This window comes from Lipophrys pholis, assembly GCF_963383615.2.
Source record: "Lipophrys pholis genome assembly, chromosome: 19".
Classification (NCBI taxonomy): domain Eukaryota; kingdom Metazoa; phylum Chordata; class Actinopteri; order Blenniiformes; family Blenniidae; genus Lipophrys; species Lipophrys pholis.
Window position 1 is genome coordinate 6,009,181 of NC_137647.1, and position 14,895 is coordinate 6,024,075.

General features: G+C 44.7%; 2 protein-coding genes across 2 annotated transcripts; one reads left to right on the forward strand and one right to left on the reverse strand.

The window, feature by feature from the left end:
- The first annotated feature begins 771 nt into the window (after positions 1 to 771).
- gsg1 (germ cell associated 1) lies at positions 772 to 9,244 on the forward strand. Its single transcript, XM_080488688.1, has 5 exons — positions 772 to 1,090; positions 5,222 to 5,269; positions 5,396 to 5,560; positions 6,658 to 6,769; positions 8,558 to 9,244. The coding sequence occupies exons 1-5, from the start codon at positions 796 to 798 to the stop codon at positions 9,006 to 9,008; spliced, it is 1,071 nt and encodes a 356-aa protein (XP_080344814.1). The 5' UTR covers positions 772 to 795; the 3' UTR covers positions 9,009 to 9,244.
- A 61-nt stretch (positions 9,245 to 9,305) lies between these two features.
- LOC308125159 (epithelial membrane protein 1) lies at positions 9,306 to 14,236 on the reverse strand. Its single transcript, XM_080488689.1, has 5 exons — positions 13,541 to 14,236; positions 12,081 to 12,168; positions 11,433 to 11,535; positions 10,649 to 10,789; positions 9,306 to 10,541 (listed from the first exon to the last, which is right to left on the reverse strand). The coding sequence occupies exons 2-5, from the start codon at positions 12,156 to 12,158 to the stop codon at positions 10,381 to 10,383; spliced, it is 483 nt and encodes a 160-aa protein (XP_080344815.1). The 5' UTR covers positions 12,159 to 12,168; positions 13,541 to 14,236; the 3' UTR covers positions 9,306 to 10,380.
- Positions 14,237 to 14,895: the final 659 nt, after the last annotated feature.

Consider the following 14,895-nt stretch of genomic DNA (forward strand, 5'->3'; position numbering starts at 1 on the left):
TTTTTTCTCTACCCTTTTTCCAATTACATGTAATTCACTGGTCGACACGAAGAGCTCTGATGCCTCTGTTGGAGGATCCGTCTCCCTGAGAGGCTCCATGGCGACAACAATTTTCACCTATTTCTCCTCCTGATGACCAGTTCGCCCTGTGATGTTTCTGCCACAGTCTTTCCATTCTCTAAATACGATTAGTAATCTAAAACCTCTGGCTCTCCCCCGCCGTCCGTCCTGCAAACGCCTCACTAATCATCTCGGGCAACTGGGCAGAGCTGCTTCTCCTTGGAAACTAATAACGTGCCGGCGATGTTTTTAGCGGCGTGCGAGAGTGGAAGTTGTACCTTAAGTCAAGGGCGGTGATTGACTTGACTGAGAGTCTCCATTGTTGGATGTTTAGCGTATGCTGATGACTACGTACCTTTGCACCACCTGCCTGATATTAAGTCGGTCCCTCTTTTCCCACATGAAACTGCTCTGATTCTCCGATTGTTGGACCTCGGACGGTTTGCTTCGGAAGCAGAGGTTAACACATCCTTTACCTCCAGCACGTCCCACGCTGATTGGATTGAGCAATGCGCCGCACAGGCGGTCAGCAACCCTCATGATGTAGAAGTAAATCTAACTCACCAGATCTGGGTACCTTCTTTTATTGTGCGGGTACGCCCCACTGGAGCTGCAGTTTCACGCATACTCTGACCTCGTCATCAGTTTGCATACTCTCCACAGTTTCATTTTCCACATCTGCCTCCGTCCTTGCGTCCCGTCCAGCAGCCGGCACTCTGGTTTGATCCTTGCACGATGGCGTTCCTGGAGCAGGTGCGCTCCCCTCGCCTCTCCTTCGTCCAGACGGTGGTTTCTCTGCTGCTGAGCACCGTGGCCCTCCTGTCGTCCTACTGGTGCGAAGGCAGTCAGAAGGTACCCAAGCCGCTCTGCTCGCCCACCAAGCACACCAACTGCATCCCGGTCCCTGGGCTGTCCAACTCCTCCAACATCCAGTTCTTCTGGGAGACCGGGGACGACCGCTTCGTCTTCCCGGCGTTTCACACCGGCCTCTTCATGATCTGCGAGGAGAACATCTACGCCGATGAATGGGGTAAGAGGGAGAGGACTTTTAAAAGATGGAATAAGGACAGACGATGTGTCTACGGGTGGTGAAATGGGTAATCCCAATTCAATCCCAAGGCTGCCAGTTTGATTCCTTATCTTGCTTTTTCTTTGTGTTGACGACGCTGAAGCCCGGGTTGCTTTCAATGGTCCGTCATCATCCTTCAGCCGCTCCCTTCAGGATCTCACATTAAAAACAATACTATCGGTCAATAAAGCCCATTTAACCCCTGATAAGACCCAATCTGTCTGGGATTATGTTGAATGGGCAGATTAAACCAATCTAGAGCACTTTGGGAATGGAGTCCAACCTAAAGCCTGTCCAATGTTGAACATGGTGGAGGCATCATCATGATGTCAAGCTTCTCTCGTGGCACTGAAGGGATCGCAACTCCGTCCAACAGCACCAAAAAAAGAAAAAACCACAACAACAAAATGAATCATAAAACCTTTAATATTTGAAAAATGAACCCGAAGAAAAGATCGCCTGCGTACTTCAAAGAGTTTGAATGCAACCCAGTGGAAGAGTGACAGAAACTAGAGGCAGGTGAACCCGAGCATCCAAAAGGATGTAGGCAACGTTATGTAAAACGGGACAATTCCTCTGTTTATTTGTTGTCTAATTTTAAAGTATATATATAAATATAAAGATATATTTAAGTGTTAAAAAATACAGTAAATATCCTGTTTCATTACGATAGCAGCTCAATGAAACATGTACAGGACTTAGAAACCACGCTGGTCTTTGCTTACTGATTAGAGTGTGTGTGTGTGTGTGTGTGGTAGAGGATATTCCCAAAGGTGAGATGAGGATCGGCTCAGAAAAAGAAAAACACACCACATCGTGATGAAAGAGGTCACGGGGAGAAAATCCAAGACAAATGTAGGTCTCAGGTGTGTTTGCTTTGCATTCGTACGAGCGCGATTGTGCGAGGATACTCGGGTTCGCGCTCGGCACATAAAAGAGGATTATCAGCCGTGTGGGTTCAGCTCGCGGAGATTTAGACTCCAACAGCATGACTCAATTATGGATTATAACCCAGAGAGAGAAAGGTTAATAGGATTCGCAAACATGGGCGGGTGTTTTCGCCGTCTCATTTTGCAGCTGATTTGAGGATTGAGCCTGAATGAGATTGAAGTGCAGCCAAAAATATCTGCTTACTATACGGTCAATTAAGTAAATCACTCTGCGTTTTGTAATTAATCATATGGAACTTAAATGTGGACTCAGATTTAGCAGGACTAATCTGCCAGAGACGTACATTTTAGTTTCCCTGTGGAGGCACGTCACACTTGTTATTTTCTTTATTGTACAAAATGACTTTAGTCACATTATTATAAGATTTTCAAAGTTTAGTCAGCTCTTTGTAGTACATTTCTTCAAGGAGCAGGATGTATTTTTGTTTGTTCGTTCGTATCCCCCTCAGAAAAAACAAGGAACCGTTTTAGAATTACACCTTCCATGTGGAAACGTATGATGACAGAAATGCTTAAAAAAAAAAGATATTTTCATGTTTGGCCACTAGTGGGTGCTGTTTGTTGTGTTTGTAATGAAACTATGCAGACACATGGCCACCTATTGTATTACAAACGCAAACAACAGCACCCACTAGTGGCCCAACATAAAAACGACATGTTTTTGGAGCATTTCTGTGTAAATGGACATCATTTTTAAAACGCTGCTGTGTAAACGCAAAAACTTTTGAAATGAAAACTTAAAAAAAAAAAAAAAACATTTAATAACTGGTTGATAATGTAAAAAATAAGATTTAACAAGAATTTAAATATGATCTTATTATGATTAATTCTTGATATGCATTATTTTGTACTGATGATTAGAGAAATAGATTACAGATTATAGAGAACAGAAAACTATAAATGACTTGGGCAACAGCAATAATAATACATAAAAACCATATACTGTATATGGAAATATAAGTCTATATATTAATTATATTAGGGGGAAGCACTTAGCCGGCCCCATAACGTAATATTAAAAGTTTTTAAGTTTCGGGCTCAGCGTCTTCTTACATTATTCACCCGTTATTACATTTCGGGTTTTATTACATTTTATTTCACAACAATTCGGGTCGTTTTTATACATTTTGGGTCGTTTGTCACATATCGGCTTCTAACCGGCGCTAAAACATGTGGGCAGGGCACGATGGAAACGCAAACCTTCAGCCGTGCAATTGAAAGTCAAACCATCCCCCGACATCTCATACGTCACAGAACTCCTAAGTAAGTCTTTTTTTTCTCTGTTTGTCCTTCGAGTAAAATGAACTATATTTCTTGCTCAGTATGCATAACTCTTTACAGTTCAGCGTCTTTCCAAACAACACGTGCAGACATGAGGCTTAAACCACCGACCTTTTTGGATTGGACGACAGCCTGCCCTGCCAACAACATCTGAGTTCTGTAAACGTCATTAAAAAGAAAAAAAAGGGAAGAAGCCTTAAAACATTTGCAGCTACTTTTTGACTCGTTTATAGAATGCAGCACGTTAAAAAATAATCCCCCTTTTTCCTCTGACCTGCAGGGTTTTTTTTGTCGCCTTCTGCAGTTTTTTTTTTATAACAAAATGACGTGTTTTTGACCACAGTGATTTAAAAGACGAGATCCTGGAGGGACTGTAAAAAAATAAACTCCATCCTAATACAATACAAATGGCCAAAACACAAGTACATGCAGCAAACTAACTTGACACTGGTTGTGTTTTCTCATTTTTCCAGCGTTATGCTGCACGTGTGGTCAAGATGTTTTCCTCATTTTCTTTTACTTTATGAGAATGTTTCCTCCTCTCTCTCTCTCTCTCTCTCTCTCTCTCTCTCTCTCTCTGAATCCACCTTTATTTACGGCTGGTAAACAAGCCGCGGAGAAGCTGCGGAAACAGGTTGTTTCTTTTTTTTTTAATGAGCACATCTTTGTGGTCGAAGAACAAAATGCTTTCATGTTGAATTTCAGCGTGTGGAACGGAAAGAGAGAAACTAAGAGAAAAGTTACACTTTATGTTTACCGGTAATATTTCCCTTTGCAGCTTCTACCAGATGTGCACAAATCCCCCCCAAAAAATCTCCTCGGTAGTGGGGAGTACAAACCCACTCATGCAAAGGCTTCCTGGGTATTCACACATCACTGAGACTCATTAACGACGGAGATGAATAACAAACACGGACCGGTGGGCTTTTGAATGAACGGGGTCCAAAGAGAGCGCGCGCCGCGGGAAATTGTTGCCGTAATGGTCACTTACTCACCTGCTGAGGTGTTTACAAAAAAAAAACAACCGCGTCCTGGATTAACCGTTCACTGGTTACGAAACTAACAAATTGATTCTCCAAGGTTGTGCATCTGATTAATTAATCTTAAAAATGTGAAGACGAAAACAAACAAGCTTGAACGTCGTGTGACGATAATCTTGTAAGTCGCATTTAGAGCACTGTTCTTTGTAAACGATGTACTGGATTGTGGTATTTAATACTGCTAGGGAATCATCGATACCAATTTTTAAAAGTATGAGTACTTTTTAGTGCTCAGTCATACTTTGGTCATGTGTGGCATCGCTGTATGTGTGAGACCCGAAACTCATTAGCATGTAGCGCGGCTCGGAATAAAATCGAGCCGCTGAGCAGCTAGATTAAAAGTTGAATTAACTCTGCAGGTCCGAATGTCTCTGGTGATTAAGTTTCTGTTTTTGTACGTTCGAGCTTTTGCCCCCTCTTGATATTTTGGTAGAACATAAACGACAGTCCGTGGGTCTTTTGTCATTATTATTAAAGAATCTCTCTCGTCTACCTGCTGAGGATTTTGCTGGTGGATGACGTCACGTAATAGAAGTATTAGAGTACCGATACACCGCGCAGTATCGGGCCGGTATCGGTATCGGTATCGGTATCGGTATCGGTACATCCCTGGTTTGAGCTCATTTGTAAGTCAAAATGGTGAAATATGTGTGATTTTAGTCATTGTACATCTTTACACTGCAGTATAGGAATATCCTCCAAATACACCTTAGGTTTAAAAGAGTTGAAGGTTTAATACAGAATTGGTTCATCGTGTGTGTGTTTACTGCTGTAACTGAACTTTCTCCTGTTTGTTTGTTTTGTGTTTTTTTCCCCTTCAGAGGAGAAGTGCCGAGGATTTTACAATCTGACTCCAGGATCTGAGAAAGGTAACCTCTCCTCTCCTCTCATATGTTTTTTTAATGTGAGCCGGGACTCTTTGAAAAGCGCCCTCAGCCTCCTCCTCCTCCTCCTCCTCCTCCTCCTCCTCCTCTCTGCTCCGCTCGCCTCTGCAGCCATGATGTGGCTGTCTCTGTCGCTGGAGCTGGTTTATATCGGCCTGCTGTTGATCAGCTGCACACTGCTGTCCATGCAGCTGTGCATCCGGGCCTGGTGTCCGTCCACGCAGCGCTGGGGCCAGCTGCTCAACGCCTTTGCAGCTGTCTTCACAGTTCTTGGAGGTACGGCTTAACTCCCCCACATACCCCCAAAAAGAGACACCTTGGACTTTGAGTTGCATCAGGCCCAATGTCTTCAAGTGAAACGGGGGAAATGCAAACTTTGCGATATTCTCCCGGGTCTTAGTTACTCAACACGGGAGAAATGAAACCATTTAGTTGAGGATGTACATCTCTAATAGGTGGTCAATACCATTCTGAAGAAAATTCGTCATCACGCTCATACAAACGCTTATTTTCGGCATTTAAATTTGGGAGAACATCGATTTGTTGATGTCTTAGCGTCACGGAAACTCCAGAAGACACCCGACGCATTTTGTCACAAGATCCCGTTTGTACACTCGATCCCGCGAGATCTCGATTCACACGGGGAAAAAAAACGATCATCGATCGATCGGCTGAATCGGGCAAATGTTGATATTTTCTCTTGAGCCATCCTTGATATCCCAGAAACCCTTGCGGCAGGTTTCCGAAGATGACGTCATTTAGCGAAACGTAAACACAGTTTGATGGCTACAAATTTGTTTGTAAACAAATCGACGTTGGCGTGATCGATTTAAGCAACTGCAGGGTGGAAATTAGTGGGAATCGGTACTAATTGTCTCGTTTTCTTTCGTTGGATTTTCGGTGCAGAAGTGATTCCAAGTGTATTTTAAAGATTCTTTTTTTTTGTAGAGTAACATAATATCAAATCAACTTGGTCGTCTGGCCCATTGTTGATGTTTATAGCGTATTGTTCTCTGTGCAAATGAGTGCTTTCATTACCAAAACAACCAACAGCACCCACTAGTGGCCCAACATGAAAACTACACCTTTTTCAGGGTTTCTGCAAAACTTTTCTAAAATGAAAAAAACCACTTGTAATGTTGTCGTGTAAGCGAGGCCTTGGGCGTATCATTTGAACCAGGTTTGCCTTGTTTCACTTTATCTTACATATCCTCATTTATTTATTTGTTTTTAATTTGTATATATGTGTGCTTTTCATGTTCTTTTTGTGATTTCCAATGCACACTATGACTAGGTCTCTCTACTGTCAGAGATTTGCAACCGGATTTTGTTGTGTTTCGCGTACGTTGACAATAAAAGCATCTACTCCTCAGGCCTGCTCGGGATGGTGGGACACATGATGTACATGCAGGTGTTTCAGACCACCGCCTCCATGGGACCGGAAGACTTCAAACCCCACAGCTTCGGCTACTCGTGGGCTTTCTAGTAAGTTCAAAAAGGGAGCCGCATCACGCTTCCCTCTGGAAATTAAGAATGATTGCAAAACAATCGTTGCGTTGGGCCTCATTCTCCTCACTAGATATCGACACGCGGATCCAAAGCATCTGTTTTCTCTCAGATTTGGGGGAAAACTTTGCTGACACGCCGTTTTCATTGTGTTTGTGAAGCCGAGGTTTGAATTCCGCGTCGCCGCTGCATTTATAAGGAGTGAAACTTTGTTTTCGTGTTAGGAATGACAACATGGGAATGATATTTCTTTTCTTGCGTGATCGTCTGGATTGAACAGAGATTTTCCACGACACTGACTTTAACTGTGGGATCCGTCTGTTTCCCTCTCAGCATCCAACAGCCTCATAATCTAAACTGAAAATCTTAGATTAAAGTGTAAAAATACAGAAACTCATCACTTTTATTAGATCCTGGACTGTAGTTTCACTGGCGTCATGCTTAAAAAACTATTAGCCCGTGCTGGATTATGTACATTATACAAAAATTAGTAACACCACATCCATTAAGTACACTGTAGCTCACGATAGTCTAATAATTGTATAATGTTTAATAGAAATCCAGTGAGAACAATATTCTATTTTGAGAAAATAATTGATAGAATCATTTAACACTTTTAATATTTTTTATTTAGTCATAAAAATATGGCATACAAGGGTTTAATAAAGTTTAATAAGATAGTTACTGAAAATATCCTGTCGCAAAACAGTAGAGGTCCTTTTCTTTTAGTACTGAGGGAATAATTATGCGTCACTTTTAACCGAAGGAGACGTAAAAGTAATGAAAGTTACTGTAGCAATTCATTACTTCCTTTTTCATGATCTGTAGTCGATGAAGTAATCTCATTATTCTTTATATCAGCGGTGTCGAACTCATTTTAGTTCAGGGGAAACATACAGCTCAATTTCATCGTCTTAGGTGGGCGGGACCGGTAAAACAGTGCAAGTATAACTTTTATATTCAACTTTAAAGTTTTTGATTGTTGTGGCGTAGAGTATATATGATGAAAATGTTTCTACAACAATTACCACAGAAAATGACTACGGTCCCAACATAAAGACAAATTTAATGCTTCATACAGAAGTAGCATGTCACTTTAATTCATTTTCAGTTAGTTTACTTCTATGCTGCGTAGCCTTTAGTACACCCATAAATATACAGTATATGGTACTTTCAAAAAAAAAAAAAAAAAAGAAGATATTTCCAGGTGATAGATTTGCTTCTCTGGCAAAACAGTGATGTTATTCACGTGGGATGAAATGCAGCCACTTCCTTTGTTTCCGTGTGGACGTGGCTGAAGCCGCGCAGGACTTTTATCTGTTTGGCACATGAGCTCGCAGTTAAAGGAGAGAAGGCTTCAGAATGAACTGGCTGGAGTTAGATGTTCAGCTGGTGCTAAAACAGAAATGTTGCATGTCAGGGACGAGGCTGTTGTCATTTTTAAAAAGCCGCCGCGCTCGCACATCGAAGGGCAGGCGACTGGAAAGAGGCTGCTGGTTTGGCGGGCGCCCCGACAACAACACTTGAGCTGCATTCTTGCGGTTTGGTTGGCCGGAGATTTCCTTTCACTCGGAGGGGTTTTTATTTATTTATTATTGTAGGAAAGACAAGAGGATTGTGGAGACATGTGAGATGTGTGGGGACGTGTGAGGATGTTTTTAAGAGGACTGAGTCCTTTTCCCTTCTTTTTGTGAATGGCCGAGATGAGCACACGTGTACACACAGATGTCAACAGGGAAGCACATGTTTGTCCCGTGTCTCCCTCAGCGTGGCCTGGATCGCCTTCACCGTCTGCATGTCGGCCGGAGTCTCCACCCTCAACAACTACACCAAGAAGGTCCTGATGGTGGGGCCCCGGCGCAGCTCCGACCTCAACGCCTGCAGCTTCAACTTCGTGGGGCTCCCGCCGCCGGCCCCTTACTACACCCCTCCCAACCCGGGCGTCGCCCTCACCTGTCTCCCGCCGCCCCCGCGCATCTCCCACCTGTCGCCCTACTATGAGCCTCCCCCGTCAGCGGAGTCGCCGCCCGGGACGCCCCGGCTCACACACTCCCAGTCGCTGCCCCTCCCCCACTCGGAGGCCTTCTTCCCCTCTCCCCCGGCCCACCAGGCGCCCGCCTCCCCGTTCCACCGCCTGTCCCTGCCCTCGCCGGCCGCCTCGCCCGCCCGCGGGGTGACGCCGGGACGCCGGGAGGACGAGGACTACAGCCCACTTTGACCTTTCAAATCCACATTAATCCCGCCGTGTGCTTTTAATACGCTCCATAAGCCATTCATTCACTATAGTTTCTTACTTATCCAATTAAAATAACAGATTAAGCATCGCTTTTGTACACTTGAGATTTCTAGAAATGGTGTCGCAGACCTCACTGTTTTGTGTCGCTTGAGAAAAATACAGAAATGTCCTGAAAATGTGAACAATCATAGATATTAAATGGAATGAACACACCGTCGTAGACGCTTGTTGCTGAGTGATACGGACACCGGAGAAGGAACCACGCAGGTCTTCAGCAGGTGGTTGTAAATCAAGTTTTAATATTGTAAAAATCATTTTCATTGCCATTCATATAGACAAATAATGGTAGCAAAAATAAAACAGCATCAGACATACAGAGCTTTGAGCGTAACAAATGCTATTTACACATAACATCTCGTGCTTCAGGAGTCAAGCCTCTTTGCCATGTGGAAAGGACGAATTTGAACGGTTTGATTTCGAATAGAAAGAGTTAATTGCTTCGACCTATGTCAGAGAAAACAAACCTGTAGCATAATAATGTGTAAAAGTGTCCTGGCGGGTTTACAGCCTTTACAGTGTCGCAAAAACAAACTCGGCTGCATTAAAATGTTCATCGTTGTTTTTCGATTTTAAATTATTGCGTAGTCTTCTCAGATTACACGTAAATCTGTAATGTGAGGCATGATAAAGGAGTTTCAGGCCATTTAACACCATCACTGTTTATTTCGTGGCAGGTTTTAGGAAGTAAGACCAGAGCAGATACAGGAACAAAAACAATACAAATAAACAATAAAACTAAAATCAAAACTCTCCCCCTTTTTTTTTTTATTTTATCTAACACTCATGTATTCATGTGTAAATGTACATACAAAAAAAAAAAAAGACCACAGAATTGACTCTTCTTGTAAGCCAGGACTAGTGATAGATCTTAATTTATCTTATAAACATTAAGGTCTTTTTTATTTCAGATAACAACAAAAATATTCTTAATTGTCAGATGCCCTCAGTAAACCCAGCCCGACTCTGCTTTTAAAATGCCCTCAAATACGACTGTGATTGAATGAGTCGGCTTTTTTTTTTCTTTTCTTTTTCTTTTTTACAGCAGGAAGAACCAAAACAATCGGCCGAGGCCGACAGCCTGAAAGCAGACTCAGTTAAACGCCGGTGTGTATGAGAAGGGATCAGCAGAGAGGATCAGTGGCTGGATTGTCACTCACAGCTCAAATCTGATGAATCTAAAACAGACGAATAGGAACGCCGACTCATCTTTTAGCCAAAACCAGACTGGAGCCGGAAGAGTCGACCCAACCGAGGGGGTTTCAGGGGCCGGCCGGAGCGAGTTCTAGTGTCCTTCTCACGCGGTTTTCTTACGTAGGACGAAATAAATGATGGAGGAGATGAAGGTGAGGGCGAAGGAGATCCACGCCAGGATGTAGCAGTGGCCGTACCAGCCCTGGGCCTCGTCGAGGTGGAAGCGATCTGTGTAGATGGAGGCTGCGATCATGATGCACAGGCCTGCCGGGAGAGGAGAGAGTAGGTCATGAGTGAGAGTGATCGACAGAGGTCAGAGTTTAGGAATCACACGTGTGGCGGTGGGGGGGGGGGGGGGGGGGGACACTCACAGGCGAGGATCTGAAAGACGCCGGAGATGGTGAACCTCTGTCCTTTCGGGAGGGTGAAGAGCTGAGCCACGAACACGAAGATGCCAATGATGGAGAATATACAGGCTAGTACTGCGCTGGCCTGCACTGCCTGGAGGTACTCTGCAGGGGGAGCCAGAGAGAGAAACATGATGTTGACACAGCACGAGGGAGGAAGGAGGAAGAGGTGTGGCCAGAAATGTGCTAAAACATCATGCTGCTGGCACTCCCTGGAAACTGTCTCTCAAATCTGCTGTCAGACGTTTCAGGGGTCACGTGGCAGGTTCGCCGGGCTCCAGTGTCTCTGATGTTTTGTTTAAAAACAGCTCAGATTCAAACAACACATAGTCACAGTTCATTTGACCTTTTAGAACCTTTGTTTAACTGCCACTGCCTGGCTCTGTTGTTAGTGGGATCAATGCTGCTCAAACTGACTGAAAGTTCGAGCTTGAGTAAAGCTAGAACTGTAAAGACTGACTAAATTCTCAATTACCTTCTAATTGTGAGTGATTAATGTGTTTACAGAGTCGGGTTCTGTCGTTTGAGGGCACAAATAATTGAATATAGAAATGGAATATAGTGTCAGAAACACAGCTTGAGTTTTTGGGGAGTTCAAGACACACCTCTTGATGTACGTGCCCCTTGAGGCAACGACGCCCTGATCCATGTTTTTAGTAAATATCAGGAGAACATTCACTGTCATCCTGTTTCCCCGAAGAAACCCTGGAGATTATGTGCGGAAGTGTTTCCTCCTCCCGCTGCTTACCTGTTGGGTAGTGATCGGGAAGGTCCGTGTAGTTCCAGATTCCGTTTTGATTAATCCACCGGGCCCACACGTCTGTGGAGATGTCATTGGTTACCCACCAAGCCTGCGGAGACACAGAGCAGAGGCACAAAAGGTTTCAATTCGCGTCGCATGGTCGTGAACAAAAAAGGCAAAAAAGTGACTGGAAGTCGGTGCTGCTTGTGCATCACTCTGTGTTCTGACTTGCATTCAGGGGGAAGGAGTGACAGTCAGACGGAGGAATGCATGTCTGTCTTGGAGCGCTGCACTCTGTAAATCTTTTTCTCTCTGTTACTTCGGTATGCAGCGGCTCTTGAGCAGGAGCTCGCCTACATTACAAAATGCGTGTGCTGCGTGTACAGATGTGTCGCAGGAAGACGACACTGTTTTACGACGACCCGTCGGTCAGAAATGTGAAATATGCAGCGCTCTGAGGAGTTCAGCCGACCACTAACGGAGCAGGAATGAAGGCCTCCGCTGATGAAAGAAAGGTGAGTAGCCTGCCGTTCGTGGGCGTTACGGCCCGCTGCAGTCGGGAGGAAGTCGGGGATTTGCTCGGTAACAATGCTGCACCCAGAGGTACGTGGGGGTAAAACCTCAACAAATAAAAAAAAAAGTAGTCCGACTTACATTGTCAATAGTAGCCACCAGGAGGAGGATGATGGCTAAGATGTGCAGGACGAAGATGGCAGCGAGCAGAATCAGCATGATGACGGTGCTGGAGACAGGAGAGAAGAAGGGGAGAAGGAAAAAAAAAAAAAGAAGTGTTTATTGTGCCACGTAAACAAACACGCAGGTCAATACATCAAACAATGAAGGAGAAACCCCGAGTTGTGAGCGAGGAAGCTGCTGGTGAACACACTCATTCAGAGCCAGAACCTGGCAGCCGCTCGGGGCGCGGCTGCTCAGCTTCTAATTAGCCCCGGCGTACACGGCTCCCCGTAAAACGCACGGAAATAGAGACAAGCGTGGGGTGGGTGGGGGGGGGGGGGGGGGGGGGATCAGACGAGAGGGTGTCGAGGGACGTTTTTGAGAAGATATTTGACGATGTGTAAAACAAAACCCGTTCCTCCCTGAGCAAACAGAGCCTGCTGGTGTGTGAGAGAGAGAGAGACGGTTTGGAGTTCAGCGCGCCGCGGGCAGATGAGTTTGGGCTTGTCTGGAGCGCTGCGAGCAACCCGCCACTCCCTAAAATAACTGTGGAGAATACACGCCACTCTCTCACCTCGCTGATCGTTTCTGCACATTTACTTTCACGCAAAAAAAGTGTCACTTCGGCAAACTTTAAGAACGTTCCATTTCGACTGTTTGTCACGATTGTGACTATAATTGCTCCTTCGAAACCTTCCCCGTGATGTTATTTTCACAGATTTTAGATTTGTGTTTAACCTCATTCATATGTGAGCCTGAGTGCGAACAGAGGACGAGGCACATCTGGAATGTGCTACTTCTCTTCACGGGCGAAGGAGTGGTCAAGGGCTGGGCCCTCGCACACACAAACACCCGCCAGCCTTCTCTCACACGCAACCAAATACAGGCTCCCCAGCTCCGGCGGTGAGGAAGAGGAGGGTGGCAGCTCACGCACGTGATCGTGCCTGACACATCCCCACGGATATTCTCCCCAATCTTTCATTCGCTAATGAAAAAGATGGAGCCGTTTCAGCCCGAGGGCGCCCAGCAGAAAGCGCACAGTCGTCGACATAATCAAAGTTTTTTTTTTTTTTTTTTTTTTTTTTTTTAATGAAAAACTTCTGGGCAAGAGAAGATATCATTAAAGCGAGGTTAAATCAAGGGTTTCACTCTGAACGTACTTTGAACATTTAAACTAATAGTGCAGGAACTGCCACATCTGGAAAGCAGCTTCACTGGGCCGAGGTGAGCAGGTATGTTGGGAGGTGGTCACACCTGTTTTTACCCATACTGCTTCACTTTTGACAACTTTACTTAACTATAATGGGGGAAAGAAAACAAAAAACTACAGGGCAGCTTTAGCTCTTAGTTTGAAGAGTTTAAACCAGATGAAGAGAAGTTTGTTTTTGGTTGGGTTTTTTTTTTTTTAAAAGAAAGGAATAAAGTAAAAGAAGACTTACTGTCAGATGGCTGCTGGTCTCTTCAAGTCTAATTCCTCTTGCTCTCAAAGATACTAATTTCAGACTCGCCGTCTAAAAGTGCAAACAGTAGAAACTACCCATCCGCCCACTTTTACCCGGCCCTCTTTTTAAGTACACACCCCAGACAAGCCTCTTGGCTGCTTGATCACATAATCTTTTTTTCTAACCTTCCTCCGACTCCGACTCCTCCTCCTCTTCCTCCTCCTGCTGCACTCTTTGCTGCCTGTCCCACCCTCTCACTCTTTTTTCAAATGTGCTTTACACACACACACACACACACACACACACACACACACACACACACACACACACACACACACACACACACACACACACACACACACCCACACACCCACACAAAGGCTCAAACGGACAGATTTTTGTTTTCCTCCCCTTCCTTCTCGTTTGTTGTCTCACGTCTTTGTCACTCAGCTGATGCTGGTGATTTTGTCCGGTGAGGCGGCTCATGACTCACTTGACGTTTGGGAAACGGTGGGGGCAAATATTGACTGTGACTCCTCGCGTGCTGGCATGGCAACAGGCTGCAGCTAATCACAGTCACAATGTCCCCCGTCGTGTGTGAGGCGCTGTATTTTGAGGGAAAACACTCAAACTTGACGAGCTGGTAGTGTTTCTTCCTGATCGCCGCCCTCTCTCCTTTCCCGCTTTTGTTGCAGAGGAAGAAGTTTCAGGACGAAGGAATGTTGCCGGGTGCCATCAAGGGAAAAATAGGTGGGGGCAAATGAGTGCAAGTCGTTTTGCTGAAGCAAAAAGGAGGGAAGGGGGGAGGGGGGGGGGGGGTTAAAGGAGGAACTGAAGTAGCGAGGGGCTGCTGGGTGGGACGGTGGGTGGGTCACTTTGTTCATTAATTATTACTCATTGTTTCGTTGCCGGTGCTGAGTGATCACACGTGGAATAGTTGACTCTGAAGGCTGGGGAGGGGGGGGGGGGGGCATTTTAACAAACCTCTTAACCACTTCGTGTAATACTTTATTAACACATAATCACATTTAGTCATTCGTCATGGTCTTCGCTGGTGCGAAAGCGCGCTCGAATTCCTGTGGCGCATCGGATATTAATGGGGCCGGGCCTCAGAATACCGGATTAGAATACGTAGTCAGTTCCCTTTTTAACATGAGGCACAGTAAAAGAGGAAGACTGTTTTAAAAAAAAAAAAAAAAAAAACAACTAACAAAGAAGTGTCCATGGAGAACTAGTAGAACAACAATGGCAATGCTTCACAAAAAAAAAAAAAAAAAAAAAAAAAAAACACAACACATCATCGTGAAAGCACACAAGCTCGTTTTAACCAGCTTTTACTCATGGCTAAAGTT

What these genes read in the sequence shown, in the direction of transcription:
- gsg1 (XM_080488688.1), top strand. Translation starts at nt 796, where the DNA reads ATGGCGTTCCTGGAGCAGGTGCGCTCCCCTCGCCTCTCCTTCGTCCAG. An exon ending in CATCTACGCCGATGAATGGG is followed by an intron (nt 1,091 to 5,221) that starts GTAAGAGGGAGA and finishes TTTCCCCTTCAG; the next exon opens with AGGAGAAGTGCCGAGGATTT. An exon ending in GACTCCAGGATCTGAGAAAG is followed by an intron (nt 5,270 to 5,395) that starts GTAACCTCTCCT and finishes TCGCCTCTGCAG; the next exon opens with CCATGATGTGGCTGTCTCTG.
- LOC308125159 (XM_080488689.1), bottom strand. Translation starts at nt 12,158, where the DNA reads ATGCTGATTCTGCTCGCTGCCATCTTCGTCCTGCACATCTTAGCCATC. An exon ending in TGGTGGCTACTATTGACAAT is followed by an intron (nt 11,536 to 12,080) that starts GTAAGTCGGACT and finishes GTGTCTCCGCAG; the next exon opens with GCTTGGTGGGTAACCAATGA. An exon ending in TCCCGATCACTACCCAACAG is followed by an intron (nt 10,790 to 11,432) that starts GTAAGCAGCGGG and finishes CTCCCCCTGCAG; the next exon opens with AGTACCTCCAGGCAGTGCAG.